Source organism: Ochotona princeps, chromosome 21 (genome assembly GCF_030435755.1).
Source record: "Ochotona princeps isolate mOchPri1 chromosome 21, mOchPri1.hap1, whole genome shotgun sequence".
Lineage (NCBI taxonomy): Eukaryota > Metazoa > Chordata > Mammalia > Lagomorpha > Ochotonidae > Ochotona > Ochotona princeps.
The window spans coordinates 33,343,211-33,359,549 of NC_080852.1; the positions used below are offsets into that span (position 1 = coordinate 33,343,211).

At 47.1% G+C, this 16,339-nt stretch overlaps 1 protein-coding gene across 1 annotated transcript in view; it reads left to right on the forward strand.

The window, feature by feature from the left end:
• The first annotated feature begins 340 nt into the window (after window positions 1-340).
• Window positions 341-16,339, forward strand: part of CHCHD6 (coiled-coil-helix-coiled-coil-helix domain containing 6) — a 240,173-nt gene continuing 224,174 nt past the window's right edge. Inside the window, exon 1 of the mRNA XM_012925941.2 lies at window positions 341-527. Within this exon, the coding sequence (XP_012781395.1) occupies window positions 441-527 (87 nt within the window). The 5' untranslated portion in view covers window positions 341-440. The remainder of the gene's footprint in view (window positions 528-16,339) is intronic.

Below are 16,339 nucleotides of genomic sequence, written 5' to 3' on the forward strand. Positions count from 1 at the left end.
CCTAGTTTACTCCCAAAAGTTTACCTCAGCTTCCTGGCTGGTTTTTCTGCTTCAGAACACCGATTTTATCTCTGATTCAAGAGTAACCTTTCTAAAACTGCCACTTGAACATCTCTCCTCTGCTCGGCAGTCCGCCATCCCAGGCTCTCTTGCCAGCGTCCAGCCGTTTTACCTCAGGTAGGACCACCACGCCCCCCACGGATCCACCCATGCTTACAGGGACACTCGGACCGGAGGGACCACAACTCCCACAAGGCATCGCGCAGCTGCACCATATGATTGGACAAATCTTTGGCGGTGGCCAATAAAGCTTAGTTTTATTGGCTAGCAGACAGGCTGAGTCCTGGGAAGCGTCGAGCACCGGCAGCGCGGCGTCTGCCTGGTTGCTCTGGAGCCGGGGAGCGTGGCTACCCGCCGGCTACCTGCCCCCGCCTCCAGCCATGGGGAGCACGGAGAGCAGCGAGAGCCGTAGAGTGTCCTTCGGAATGGACGAGGAGGAGCGGGTCCGGGTGCTGCAGGGCATCCGGGTGAGCGGCCACCTGGGCAGGGGCGGGCGCGGAGGGCACCCGAGGGCGCGGAGGCCGTGGGCCCGGCCTGAGGGGGGCGGTGCGAGCGAGAGCGCGGCCGGGAGTGTTTATCGCCATTCTCTTCGCTGGCGGAGTCTACCCTCGGTGTGAAGGAGGTGTGGAGCTCGGGAAATGCCCGGGGTCCTCTCCACGAAGAGCCTGCGCCAGGACGCGAACCCAAAGCTGGCTATCTTCAAGCTACACGGCACTGGCCTAGGGGAGAAGCAGTGGGGAAGGGGACATATGGGGAGGCCACTGGGGTACAAGAGACTTTTGGAGCCACGTTCCAGCCCCCGATCGGTGTAATGTTTACATTTCCTAAGTTTGTGCCCCTCCACGGCTCACCTCACCTGCAGTTGTGCGCGTCTGGTTCTGTGTACAGGAGGTGTTGCTCGTCCTGGATGACTGCGGACCCCTCAGCCCTCACTGTCCAGTCTTGCCCCGATTGTAAATCACGTCATGCATCCATCCTTGCCCCCATGCCTGCAATCCTCCAAGGGGTTCCTAGCGTATTTAAGTTGCTCGTCTGCTCTTATAAGACTGTCTTGGTGCTGCCCACCGCAGTTCAGGCCGGTTCCCTCATTACCCAACCCCTGCTTGTGGACTAGCCTCAGGATTTGAGTTCCTCATTCTTTCTGGACAATGCACAGAATCTTTGCATTTGCTGTTGTTTTGGGGAAGGTTTGTTTGTTGATTTGAAATGCAGAGTTACACAGAGAGAAGTGAGACAGAGAGCTTCCATTTGCTTATTCATTCCCTAAATGGCAGCTTCCAACCCTGACCTGGGCCGGGCCACAACCAGGAGCTGGGAACTTCATCTGGTCTCCCATGTGGGTGGGGCACAAACACTTGGGACTTCCACTGCTGCGTTCCCTGGATTGGAAGTGGAGCCATAGGGTCACCAGCTAGCATCCATAGGGGAAGCTGACACTGCAACAGCCACCTGTTGTTTCCTCTGGCACCTTTGGTTAAGTCTAGTTCTTTCCGGTCATTTCTGTTACATAGCTCCGATGTCATTTGAGAGTTTTTCCTGACTAGTCAGTAAATAGAGAGCTTCACACCTCATAGTTGCACATGTTTTCCCAGCATTCATCACAGTTTGAACCTTTTCTTTTTCTTTTTTTTTTTTTAAAGATTTTATTATTATTGGAAAGCCGGATATACAGAGAGGAGAGACAGAGAGGAAGATCTTCCATCCGATGTTTCACTCCCCAAGTGAGCCGCAACGGGCCGGTACGCGCCGATCCGATGCCGGGACCAGGAACCTCTTCCGGGTCTCCCACGCGGGTGCAGGGTCCCAAGGCTTTGGTCTGTCCTTGACTGCTTTCCCAGGCCACAAGCAGGGAGCTGGATGGAAGTGGAGCTGCCAGGATTAGAACCGGCGCCCATATGGGATCCCGGGGCGTTCAAGGCGAGGACTTTAGCCACTAGGCCACGCCGCCGGGCCCACCTTTTCTTAATAATTGTGTTTCTCCCTACCATGTAAGCTTCTCGGGGTGAAGGTGCTTGTCTGATTCACCCTGTACCCCGGAACCTGGAATACTTAAAGTAACTCACTTCTCAGTGTGTAGCGGAACCGTAGGTTGTGCTAAACTCTTACAGATACCATCACATTTAACTTTTGGTAGCCCTATTTATCAAAGGTAGAATTTTGTTAGCCTGTTTTATAGATTTTACAGGTTAAGAATTGACATACTGGGAAGTGAAATTTAGATAGTTAGCAGGCCGACTATAGAGCCTGTTTATTGACCTGCTGTGCTTTACCTGTGCCTTGCCCGTAGTGTGCCTGCTTCAGTGGAATGCACAGAGCTTGGTGTGACTTTGTCATTAGGTGGGTCAGAAAAAGACTTCGTTATATCTGACTTCTAGACCCAGCTATTTATTAGCTACATGACCTTCCTTAGGTGAGCTGCTTGACTCCGGAGTCTCATTTGCCATGTTAAGAACCTTAGCTGTGATCGTTCTTAAGTAACTTTTGGAACATTAATCCAAAATTTTTGGATGCAAAGGTTAGCCTTTTCTCTCACTATTCCACCCTTAACCCCACATCACATGTGTGGCAGCCTGGAAAGTTGTGAGCTGTCCTAACAGGGATGCTGGTGTCCCTTGGTTTTACCAGACCTTTAAAACTAGAACGAATTATGGTGATTGCTTCCTTTGTACACCTGGGCAAAACAGTCTGCATAGTTCTAACTCATCCAGAGGTGTGTAGTGAGGGCCACGGCCCCATGTTCGGAGACTCCCATATATCTTGCTTGTGTACCTGGTTTGGAAGAGGAAGGACCAAGAAAAGGCAGTGATGATAAAGAAAAGTTTTGGTGTTGGGGCTTTTTCTGTTAGCAGGGTCACCTGAGGGTGGACAAGTTCACCTTGACTGTGGACAGGCAAGTAGAAATCAGTAAAGGAGATCAACAATGTAAAGGAGTTACCAATGTAAACAATGAGCATTTTGTAGGAGGAAGATGCTGAAGAAGATGATTTGTCCCCACTCTTTTAGGGAAAGTCAAGTAGTTCCAGAGATCACTTGTGTGTAACCCCCAGAGGCTGAGTCTTGAAAATGCCCTGTTCTCCTTAAAATTAAGTGCTAAGGCCATGATGATTTGCATACTGATTTGCACATATTTACATAGTTCAAGCTCCAATCCCATGGCAGGTAAAAGAGATTTAATGAATGCAAAACACTGCAATTATATTCAATTCCATTTTTCAGAGCAAGCATGCATGAAATACATAGAGATTTTGTGTCAAGCAGTACATTTAACCTCGTTGTCCAATAAGAGAAGACCACACATGGACAGCTGTGTCCTGTATGTGGGTTTCCTCTGCCCTGTCCCATGGAAGCAACCATCTTTGATGATTCAGCTGAAGATGGTTGTCAACATCCAGGTTCCCTTGCAGCCTGCTGGAGCCACGTTCTTCAGCCGGGTCCTCAGCCTCATTGCAGCTCCCAGCTAGACAGTGTTTCTGTTGTTCATGTCTCCTGGGAGGCTGATTCTGGAGCCAGCTACACAAAAGACAGTCCCCAAACGTGCCAGTAGCTGCCAGTTGTCACCTCAGCAAATGTTTACCATGAACATGTTACTTGCTGTGCATCAAGCCTTGCAGAGACACTAAGGGACAACGCCAAGGTCCTTTCCATCATACAAACCTCAGGCTAGAAGGCAGAATGGATCAAAAAGAGACAAGAGGGTAAAACATCTGGTAGTGTTAAGAAGGAATAAAAAAGGGTACAGGGACATGGGGCTTAACACTGCTTGAGGTGGGGTGTCAGATAATGTCTCCCTGAGGAGGTGACCTGAATGACAGGACCTGAGTCGGCCCTGGGCAGAGTTGTCCTAAGCAGCGTGCCAAGTGTATTAAGAGCATCATTTTGCATCCTCAGCATGCTAACCTCGTGAGATGATCATGACCCCTGTGGTGGGGTGAGGAAGCAGATTGGGGGAGGTGTCATCACTGAAGGTCACAGAGTGGTGTTGGGCTGGAAGCTCGGGACCACTGACTCCACAGCATGGGTGCCTGGCAGCCACCAGGGGGTAGGAGGCTGGGCAACGTAGGCCAGGTGCTGAGGCCAGGCTGGGCTGTGAATATATTATCCTGGAGGCCGCCTTACGTTCTAATCAGGAGCACTGTTTTGGAAAGTTATTAGCTGGTGATGCTGATGTCTACCCCCACCCATTAAAAGAAAAAGCTCTAGTGAGATGTATTTTACATATCATAAAATTCACTCATTTCAATATTTTTGAGCACATTTACAAAATTGGGCAACCACCACTACAGCTCCATTTTAGAACAGATTCAAGGCCTAAAAAAAAAAAATCTCGTGCCTGTCTGCAGTCGCTTGTCATTAACACTTCCACTCCCAGGTGACCATTGAGCCTGCTGCCTCTTTCAATTTCCCTTTTCTGGGAGTTTTTGTTTGGCTTCTTTCACCTAGCGTAATACTTTCACCGTCGGCTCATTAGCACTGTAGTGTATCATTAGTTAGTTCCTTTTCATTGCTGGATAATAGCTTCCTATGTGTGCATATGCTGCATTTAGTCACCTGTTGATGCATATTTAGTTGTATTTAGTTCTTGGCTATTATGAATCGTGAATATTTGTGGACAAGTTTTTGGGGGGGAGGAAGATGAGCGTGCATTCATTCTTCATGAATAAACACCCGAGTGTAGACCATTCTTTTTGAAGTCTAACTTTTGAAGCCAACGTGCTTTGTGAAGTGATTGAACTGTTTTCTGTTTTTACCAGCAGGCTCTGAGGTTCTGGCTCCTCCACATCCTCACCCATGCTCCTCCTTGTCTGTCTGTCTGATTACGGCCAGCTCTAGTGGTTGTGAAGTGGTATCAATGTAGTTTGAATTTGCATCTCCCATATAACTAATGATGTTGAGTATCTTTTTGTATGTATGTTTCGCTGCCCCATATGTTTTCAGAGTGTGTATTCAAATCTTTTGTCTGTTTCTGATTGGGTTATTTGTCTTTTCGTTATTGTGTTATATGATTTCTTTGAGCTGGGTACTAACCTTTTTATGAAATCATGATTTGCAGTACTTTAAAAAAGATTTTTAAATATTTATTTATTGGAAAGTCAGATATACAGACAGGAAGAGAGACAGAGAGGAAGATCTTCTGTCTCTGATTCACTCCCCAAGTGGCTGCAGTGGCTGGAGCTGAGCTGATTCAAAGCCAGAAGCCAGGAGCTTCCTCTGGGGTTCATGTAGGTGCAGGGTCCCAGGGACTTGGGCAGTCCTCCATTGCTTTCCCAGGCCACAAGCAGGGAGCTGGAGGGCAAGTGGAGTTGGTGGGACATGAACCGGTATGCGTAAGGGATCCTGGCTCATGCGAGGTGAGGACTTTAGATGCTATGCTACTGTGCCAGGCCCTAAAAATATTTTTTAAAAGATATATTTTATTTTTATTTGAGTGGCATAGTTACATAGGGAAGGAGAAACAGAGAGAGGTTTTCTATCCTCTGGTTCAGAGGAGCTGGGCTAATCTAAACCATGAGCCAGGAGCTTCTCCTGGGTCTCCTACATGGATGTAGGGGCCCAAGGGCTCAAATTATCCTCTGCTGCTTTCCCAGGCCGTAAACAGGGAGCTGGATCAGAGTGGAGCGACTGGGACAAAAACTGGTGCCCATAAGGGATGCCGACACTGCAGGCTGAGGCCTAGTAGGCTATGCCACAGCACTGGACTCCAAAATATTTTTGCAATTGTGTTTATTTGAGATCATGGTTCTTTTTGTTTGTTTGTTTTGTCTTTAAAGATTGAAATATTTTTGAAAAGGCAGAGTTAAAGGGAGGGCGTAGGGGGGAGAGGAGAATCTTCCTTCTGTTTCACTCCCCAAATGGCAACAATGGCTGTGAAGTTTAATTATCGTTTTTTGCTTGCTTGTTTGTTTGTTTGCTTTTATTAGCTGTACTTTTGATGTTGTGTCAGAAATCTTTGCTCAACCCATGGTCATCAAATTTTCTATTTTTTTCTTCAAAAATTGTGTTGCTTTCAGTATAATCTTACGCTGTGATCTGTTTGAGTTAATTGTTGTGGGTGTTTGAGTTACAGCTGTAATTAGGCTAGATTTCCCTGCAAAGGAACATTTATAATATGCTTTAGGCTTTGTAGAAGTGCAAGGGCTATGTCATAAATATTCAGTTTTGCCATTGAAGGTGGGAGTAGCTATAGGCATTATTTTAATGACTGGGTTTGACTGTGTTCCAGCAAGACTTTTTATTTACAGAATCAAGTGGTGGATTGGGTTTGGCTCATATCTTGGAGCTTGCTAAACTGTTTTAAATCTGTTTTGTTTTGTTTTTAGGAGTTAGTATCTCATTTTTCCCAACTTTTTTTTTTAAGCAAGGCTGGTCTTTCTTCACGAAATTACTTTGGGATCTTTGAAAATTCATTAAACATAAATGCAACTTTTATTTCCTGACTCTCAGATCTATTCCGTTAATCTCTGCGTCTGTCCTAATGCCAAAACCGTACTGTGATGTTTGTTTTTGCTTTGTAGTGAGTTTCAAAATTGGGGAGTATTTGATGGAAATTTACATGGAATTGTTTCTCTAATTTCTTCTTTTTTTTTTTTTTTTTCTTAAAGATTTATAGAGAGAAAGAGAGACAGAGAGAAAGATTTTTCTTACACTGCTTTGTTCACTCCCCAAGTGACTGCAGTGGTTGGAGCTGAGATGTTCCAAAGCCAGGAACTAGGATCTTCTTCCGGGTCTCCCATGTCGGTACAGGGCCCCAAGACCTTGGGCCATCCTCTACTGCTTTCCCAGGCCACAAGTAAGGAGCTGGATGGGAAGTGGAGCAGCTGGGACACAAACTGCCACCCATATGGGAGCCTGGTGCATGCAAGGCAAGGATTTAGCTGCTGAGCCATGGTGCCGCGCCCTGTTTCCTAAATTTCCTTTTTGGATTTGTCATTACTAGTGTGTGGAAATAGAGTTGATTTTTACATACTGATCTTGTATCTGGCAGCCTTGTTGAACTCATTTGTTCTAGGTGTTTTTTGTGTTTTGTTTTTTAGTGGGTTCTTAGGATATGTTACAGTTACGATCATGTTGTTGTCAAAGAAAAAGACAATTTTGCTTCCTCCTCTCCCATCTGGATGCTCTTTCTTTTTCTTGCATTATTACATTGGCTAGAATTTCCAGTGCAAAGTCAAGTAGAAATGGCAAAAATAAATATCATTGTTTTGTTCTTTTTTTTTTTTTTTAAGATTTATTTATTTTATTGGAAAGGCAGATTTACAGAGAGGAGGAGAGACAGAGAGGAAGATCTTCCGTCTGATTATTCACTCCCCAAGTGGCCGCAGCGGCCGGTGCTGCGCTGATCCAAAGCCAGGAGCCAGGAACCAGGAACTGCTTTCTGGGTCTCCCACAAGGGTGCAGGGTCCCAAAGCTTTGTGCCGTCCTGAACTGCTTTCCCAGGCCACAAGCAGGGAGCTGGATGGGAAGTGGAGCTGCCAGGATTAGAACTGGCGCCCATATGGGATCCCGGTGCGTATAAGGTGAGAACTGCTTTAGGTGTGGACCCTCTATTTGAGACTCTTACTTCTCTAAGACTTTAATACAGATTTGTTTTAAATGTGTGCAGCTGTCAGTATCTCCCACCATGTTGTTGCTCAGGGAAGGGCTTCTGAATTTGCTTCCTTGCATGTCTCAGCATGGATGTCGGACATCTTCCTGTGATGTTTTACACTGCTGCTTTGTCCTGCTAGTTCATCTTCCTGTTGTGCTTGCCATGTGTTAACTTCTGTGCTTGGACTTAGGTCTGTGCACAAAGTCAGCTTTTTATTTACAACCTTCATCTTGACTTTCTTAAAGAAAGATCCCAGTGACTGGGACTTAGGTCCTGACACTTCAGAGGGGGTAAATCTTTCTCCTTATGTGCAAGATGGAAATCTGGTGTTGTGCTTCTGTGAACCCAGTTAACATAGGTATCTCAAAGTGGATGCATCGCAAGTGCTCTGCAGTGTTCCCAGAGAGCCAAAGCTCTTCTTGGCAGAGGCTTAGGTGAGTTACATGCGATGGAGCTCCAGCAAGTAATGCCAAGCTGGAAAGCAAGGAAACCAGCAGCCAACTTTGGAAGCGCTGGCCAGTGAGTGGCAAGTGCAGGAACACAGCTTGAGTGCACACCATGTGGCCGCCCCAGGCTAGGTGCTTTCACAAAGGCTATGTATTCAGTTTGATGTTTTCAAGGCATGTTACATCTTGTGATATGGATCATCTAATAAGACAAACTGTGAGGAGAAGCCAAACACTTTCTCCCTTTCTCCCCAAGTGCTGAGGAATGGAGAATATTCTTACAGACAGGATAGTGTGAAAACCTAGATCCCTACCTGTAGGCTTCCCTGTAGTGGCCTCTGGTTTTCTGGCTTAGGTGTTCCCAGTTTCACAATAGGTGACGATGACAGCAGGGAAGTTTCCACATGACCATGCTGTGTTGCAGGGGAAAAATGAGCAACTCCTGGAGGTTTATTTTAACATCCTTTATAACTTCTCTTCCATTCTATCTTATTATTTGTTTATTTATTTTAGACACAGAGCTTCCATCTGTTGGTACTCCCTGCAAACGCCCACAATAGTCAGGACTGGGCCCAGCTGAGGCTGGGTGCTAGGAAGTCAGTCCAGGTCAGCATTTGCTTGGTAGGGCTGCAACTCCTGGAGTCATCAGCTGTTGCCTGTCTGGGTGTGCTTTAGTAGGAAGCTGGAATGAAAGACATGGGACCCAAAGCTAAGCACTCTTGCGCGTCCCAAGCAGAGCTATAACTGCCACTCTACTCACTGGTCGCCCTTAACTCTTACCTTCATTGTACAGATTGAGTGCCTCTGATCTGAAACATGAAATACTCCATAAGCTGAAATTTTTTGAGCACCAACATGACATACCACACTTGACCTTATGTGGGTTTCAGTCAGATAACAAGTATACTACATATTCTGGGTAGAATTACTTTCAGGCTATGTATATGCACAACAGAGATGAATCTCAGTTGTAGATGTGGGCTGCGTCCCCATGATCTCTTGCCACTTGTAGACAGACATTCCAAAATCCGTCCCCCCCCAGAAATCTGATATCTAAAACAAGAATATTCAATCTGTATGACATTGTAACCACTGAGAAGATTTAAACAATGCAAAGTTCAAATGATTTCCACCTTATTTTCTGACTTTAGGATATAAAGCTCAATGTACAGTGAAATTTAATTCCAGTGTTTCTTAAATGTATCGCAGAATAAAGATCTTTATGTAAAAGATAAGTCTATAAAATAAGGATAAGGAGGGTTGTTCATTTTAACTCTTACTAAGTTCATGTCAGGCCAGTTAACAGATTTGGGTAGTGAAAGTGCTGCTCACGAAGGCATCATTGATGCTTTGGGGTTTTCTGTGCTGTCATTTCCACCTGCTGGTGAGAAGTTCTGTCTGCTGTTGCGCAGTAGTGCTGGTGTCCAGGCCCACACCTGCAATCTCTTCTGCCCTGCTTCTGTGTCTGGTGGAAATTTCAGAATGTTTTTTGAATCCTCATGTACCCCTGTGCCCGGCTGTTGGTTCTTTTTCATCTACTTTTGTGAGCTGATCTTCTGGATTCTGAATATCCAACCAGAGCTGTCCCAGTTATCCTTGGCCATTTTCTCTTGCCTGTCCCAGGTCTTGCAGTGCATCTAATTCACCTTGTCCCATGAGGCTTTCATTCCTTCTCTGCCTCCTTTAGAAGTGAGTCTCATTTCGTACGTTGAGAATGGCTCCTTCACCAAGTCTCCCATTCAGAAGGCTGGCGGTCATTCTCCGGTCTCTGTCTCTGCATTCACTGATGCCTTGAGCTGTACATTCAAAACTTTTGTAGTTTTTAAACTTTTTTTTAGTTGTTTAAAGATTTATTTATTTATTTGAAAGGCAGAGTGACAGAGAAAGAGACACACAGACACACACAGACACACACACACAGATTCAAATACTCATATCAAATACTCGTATCAGTTGGGGCTGAGCCAGGCCAAATCCAAGAGCCAAAAACTCCTTCTGGGTGTCTGACATTGGTAGCAGAGACTCAAGTACTTGAGCCATCATCTGCTGTCTTCTCACGCTCATTAGCAGGAAATTGAATCAGAAGCAGAACAGTCAGGCCTAGAACCAATGTTGCAAGCAGGGACTTAACCTGCTTCACCCACCTTCCCTCCTAGCCTCTAAGTGCCTGTTCTGTCCTTCCCTATATTTTTCGTACTCTATGTCTCCCTTCAGGCACATTTTCTCCTTGACCATCTCTCATTGGCTTGCTTCCCACAAGTCTATATTTACTGGGCCCAGGGCAATGGCTCAAAAGCTAAATCCTCACCTTGCTAGTGCCAGCATCCCTTACGGGTATCAGTTTGTGTCCCAGCTGCTCCACTTCCCATCCAGCTCCCTTGTGGCCTGGGAAAGCAGCAGAGGATGGCCCAAAGCCTTGGAACCCTGCGTCTGCATGGGAGATCCAGGATAAGCTCCTGGCTCTTAGCTTCAGATTGGCTCAGTTCCAGGCATTGTGGCCATTTGGGGAGTAAATCAGTGGACAGAAGATCTTTCTCTCTGACTCTCCTTCACTCCGTAAATATGATCTGTCTTTCCAATAAAAATGAATAAATCTTAAAAACACCATACTTACTGTTGCCATTAGGGCATTTTTTTAAAGGTAAATTTAACTTTTGAGAGGATTTCAGGTAGTGAGGTAAAATTCAGGCAGTTCAAAAAGAGATATTCAGGGAAACAGCACATCTCTCTGCTGCCTACTTCTCTCACTTCTGCTCTCGGCGGCCACGCCATTCCCAGCTTCTCGTGTCGGAGCGACTGTTCACAGTTGAAGCTAATTGTGTCCCCTTCTTAAATGGCTTACCATGCCTCTACATTAAAAGCACGTTCCCGGGCCTGACTCATGAGTCCACTTGCATGCTGGCACCATTTTCCGCCTCCACCGTTCATCCTGGGAGTGGACTCCTGCTGTACTCTCAGCTGTCTGCCGCTTCTCTGCCAAGGAGTCCCGATTCTGTCCCCCTCTCTCTGCAGCCGTTTCTCTCCCTCTAGGGCTGAGTCTCTCTGTTCATCCTCGGGACCAAGGTGCGGTGTCACCTCCCGGGAAGGAGCCTTCTGCTCCCTGCCCCGGGCTGACCTGACTCACCTGCTTGCCCCCTGGCCGTCCACTGCCCACTGCCCTGTGCAGAGCTCGTTCATCTCTCCGGCCCCAGCACCTTGCCCAGTTGGCAAAAACACTTGCTGGATAGAATCTTCTTTAGTCCCCGGCTCAGTTTTTTCTTGACCTAGACCATGAATCCAGATATTTTATGGTATTAAAAGATCGGAATTGATTGCCACCATTGAAGAATCATGAGACTTTATATAAATTCCATTTTTTAAAGAGAAAACAACAAAAACAATAAATCCCGTGGAAAGTCTGGCCCACATGTCCCATATGGCGTTTTCAGGTGGCCGCTCTATCTAGGTAGGACTCTGCTCTTGTCACTCTTGCCACTGCTGTGGCCTTGCCCTTGATTGCTGTATTCTTTCCCTATCCTTTGTCTCCATCACCTGCCTGACCCCCCCCACAGACATTAGTGTGTGTCACACTTGATGTGGGGGGTTGGGAGGTTGGGGTTTTAGGGGTCTCCCAGGACTGCTCAGGTTCTGACATTCTGGGATTGAAATCTGTGGAGAGCAGCCAGTGGGTCTAATTTCAGCTCATAGAAAGCTGAAGGACGAGGGAACAAAATCTCCAAGGCAACAGCCTTCAGCAAGGAGAGGAATCTTTTTAGAATCACAAGATTGGGCAATACCACCATGGGATTGGGGTGGCCAGGTACCAGAAGCCATGCTAGCCTGGGACTCCTTGTGAACCAGTGCCCTCCCGGCTACCTGCTGCCCTGCCTGCCTGCTGGAGCTGTTTCATCTCGCTGGCTCAGATCTCCTCTCCGGCTTAGTGTGCAGTGCTTGGCCCAATGCCTGGCATCCCGGTGGGCCTTCAGTAAAAGCACTGTGGTGTAGATGGCCCTGTTGGCCCAGATCCCCTGCCGACTCACCATACATCCTCAGGCAGTGGCTGTTCTCTGTTCTGTGCTTTCTCCATACCATTCTGGACCAGAAGGGAGCTGAGTCTCACTGCTGAACTCTGTGGGCATCCATTGCAAAGAACAGTATGTAGGAAAGAGCCTTTATCTTGGACCTGGCCTGATGGCTCAATAGCTAAAATCCTTGAAAGCACCATATGGGTACCAGTTCATGTTCAGGCTGCTGCACGTCTCGTCCAGCTCCCTACTTATGCCTAGGAAAGCGTCAGAGGATGGCCCAAAGCCTTGGGGCCCTGCACCCATGTGAGGAACCAAGAAGCTCTTGGTTCCTGGCTTCAAATCACTTTGGCTCTGGCTGTTGAGGCTAGTTTGGGAGTGAACCAGTGGATGGAAGATATTTCTCTCTGTCTTTCCTTCTCTCTGTAGGTCTTAACCATCTTTCCAATAAAAGTAAATAAATCTTTAAAAAAGAGCTCTACCTTGCAACCTGTCAAATGTGCCTGGATAGTAACATTTCAGGAGTGAGGAAGTGTAGATTTTCATGTGAACAGTCAACTGGCTGAAGTAGGTTTTTATTTGATGAATACATAATGCTTGCCCTTCCTCCTCGGGGGCTCCTTAAAGCACTATTAACGAGGACATGTTGGTCCTTCTCTGACAGTGGTTACTTGCCACCTTAGTAGCTCCAAGTTGCTGTCTTCACTTGTGTCACTGTTAAGGTCCCATGGTTTGATTTAAGTTCTGGTCCACACTTAGAATGTCTGCGACTGGGATGGGCTTGTTCAAATCCATGGCTCTGTTTTCTTCTGTACAATGACAGCAGCACCTGCCACACAGGGAATGCACTCAGCCTGGAGCCCTGCCTAGACTGTGCTTTTTGGCTCTACCTGAGGGGGTGTCCTTGTCTTCCTACTGGGGTCTTAGTCCTCTCCAGCCGTAAGCTTTGTTGCCCCCTTCTGGAGCACAGCAAAATTACACCCCTTCTCCCATCTGCCCCCCCCCCCCCCCCACCTTGGATGTCTCCTACCCAGGGATTCCGTATTTTCTTTATCCAGACACAATTCTTTGCAACTTCCTTTGCGACCTGTTTGCCTGTGGAGCAGAGCTATTTGGATGTGGACTTAAAATGCTACACACACACACACACACACACTTGAAACTCAGTTCTGACACCTCCCTCTTTGCAGCAAGCCAGGCTGGGAGACTTGCTGTCATCTTTTCTCTCATCTATTACTTTATGGCTTTTTCTTCTTTGCAAGCGCATCTTATTTTTAAACGCCAACTGTTCACGATTTCTCATGAATCCTTTCAGACTTTTTTCAAGCCTATATATACAGCCTTACTCTTTCCTTTTTTATTGTACAAATGAGATCATATTGTATATACTGTTCTGTAAATTGCTGCCCCCCCTTGCCCGAGGCATTCAGTCAAATGCCAGGTCTTATATAATTTCACTTCCTAGTGCCTTTTGTATCTGGGCTCTCCCCTTCACTCCTGCAGCAATTACGTTCTGCAGTCCCTTCACCCCAGTGAACACTGCCTCCAGCCCCACTCCCCAGTCATCTCTACTGCTCTTCTGCTTTGCTGGACTATCCTATGCATAGAAAAGATCCAGACCAAGTTCCTGCTCTGAAACCATCAGTGGCTCCCAGTTGGCTGTAGCATTCATCTCAGCGTCCTTGGCCTCATTCAAGGCCTTCGGCAAGTCCCAGCAGCCCTCCACACAGCAGGTTCCTGTGTCGGCCATCAGAACCTCAGGACTTCTCTGTGCTTTCTCTTCTGTATCATTCTTTTTCTTTTCTGGAACACCACCCTCTCCTCCTACCCCTGTCTGTGAGCTCCCCTTCAGGCTGGAGTTGGGCCATCTGCTTTCTAGCTGGACTCCAGTGTTCTGTTATCAAAACTCCTGGGGCGTTTGAGCTGCGCTGCTCTTGTCTGACTGCTTTGTGGTTTATATTCTGTTTGTGCATTGGGCTCACTCATCCCATCGGACCGTGTGCTGTGTGAGTATGAAGTTCTTTATGTACTGCACAGTACTGTGTTAGGGACCTGGACCTTTAAGAAATCTGTCATTTAACAAATATTTAAGCATCTCTAGTGTGCCAGACACCTGTTTAGGCAGCTAGGATGTAGCAAATGGAAAAGGGAATCACCACTCCTGAGAAGCTTGTTAGAATCTTGTGGGAGTGACACTTACACGAGTTGTCAAGTGTGTGTTGCGTCAGGAGGTAAGATATGTTGCGTCAAAGTACAGTAAGGGGGCTAGTGCTGTCTGCGGAGGGGAAGGATTGGGATCAGGGAGGGCAGGTGGGGCCCTGCGTGAAGGTTGAGGGCCCTTTGGCCTCTGTTGGTGTTCCCTGGCTTTTCCTTAGCTCTCTCGATTGCCTGACTTTTATTGCTTAACTTCCGAGGTGGTTTTCCTTTCCAGGGGGCCATTCCAGCTCACAAGTGCACCTCCCTCTGCTTGCCAGGTACACTTCCCATGCCTCTAGTTGTTGGGATAACATCTTGTAACTGTTTGCCCCTCCCCTCTCCCCTCCCTGCCGCTTCCTTCTAGAGCAGGCTAAGATGCAGTTAAGCACAAGGCCTTGGAATTAGTAGCCTGTTCAGTGATGCGGTTGGCACCTGACCAGCATCATTGCCTGGGACAAGTTCTTTTATCTTCCTGTGCCTTGGTTTCATCAGCTGGAAAGTGGGTATGCTGTTGTGAGGATTCATGGGGGGGTTCATGCACAGTGAGTGCTGAATGAATGTGGGTGAGTGGGTAGTATTCTAGGGTTTTACGGTTTACAGTTATTTTGACTCTTCTCTGGTCTGTCATATTGGGTCAGCTGGATACTGCCTGCTTCCATTGTTTTCCTCTTGGGTTATTGGTAAAAGCTACTGGCTATTTTTTTTAAGTGTAATTCATTCATTTTGAAAAAGAGAGAGAGGAAGATAGAAAGGGAGAGATAGGTCTTCAGTCCGCTAGCTTACTCTCCAGAAGGCCTCATGGCCTCAATTGCCAGCACTATACCAGGCCAAGGCCAAGGCCCAGAGCCAGAACCTTCATCCAAGTCTCCCCTGTGGGTGTGGAGAGCCTAAACACTTGGGCCACCCTCCGCTGCCTTTCCTGGGCCATTAGTAGAGAGCTAGATTGGAAGTGAAGCAGTTAGGTCATGAACTAGTACCCATATGGGATGCTGGCATCAAAGGCAGTAGTTTTATCCACCATACCACAATGCTGGCTCCACCTCCTCATATTTTTTACCAACATCTTTTGCTCCAAACCTTCCAGGTTTGGGGCAGCCATATGACTTTTGGCCCTACATGCTTTGCTAAAGAAGCTTCTGGGGACCGACATCATGGTGTGGCATGCTACACCCCTGTCTGCGGCACTGGCATCCCATGTGGGCACTGATTTGAGTCCTGGCTGCTCTATTTCCAACTCGCTCCCTGCTTATGGCCTGGGGAATCAGTGGATGATGACTCAAATCATTGGGTCTCTGAATCCACATGGAAGGCCTGGAAGAAGCTCCTGGCTTGTATTGGCTCAGCTCCAACTGTTGCTGTGCTTTGGGGTGAACCCGAGGATGAAATATTTCTCTTTTTCTATGTCTCTCCTTCTCTCTTTGTAACTCTGTCTTCCAAATAATTTTTTTTTAAACAAGCTTAAGAAAGAAAGAAAGAAAAGGAAGGAAGGAAGAAAGAAGCTTCTGGTGTTGTCTTTGGGAGCTGGTTACTAAATGTCTCCGTTGTTTTGGGTGAGGATGGCATTTTAGTTGTGGTCATAGGATGCTGACTCTTAGTGGGTTATGGATTCCCAAAAGCCTTTGTTGGGGTGGACATAGTGAGGCATGTCTGTGCCTGTGTGACTCGAAATAACGCTTTGACTCCTCTCCCTGCCTTCGTGTGACTTTTGTGGACTCTGAACCTTTCCCTGTTCTGCATGCCTTCCCACCTTTGGCTGTGGAGCTTGTGGAGGAGGGCTGTGGGCTGGAGAGAAAAGCCTGGGGTCCCTTTGGACTCCTCTCTGGAGATTCATGGAAGTGCCAGCCACACTCACTGTGCAGGGCACAGGGAAAAATCCCCTCTCTCCTCAGCATCCCCTGTTCCTCCAGGCAAGGGCAGGTTCCATACCTGGAAGATGTTTGAGAAAGAATCTGCCCAAATGAATTCTGTGCAGTTTATGAATGAGAAGGGAAGACACTTGTTCAGGGTCTCAGAGTTTAAAGGAGAACACATTGGACCGTGTATAGTTT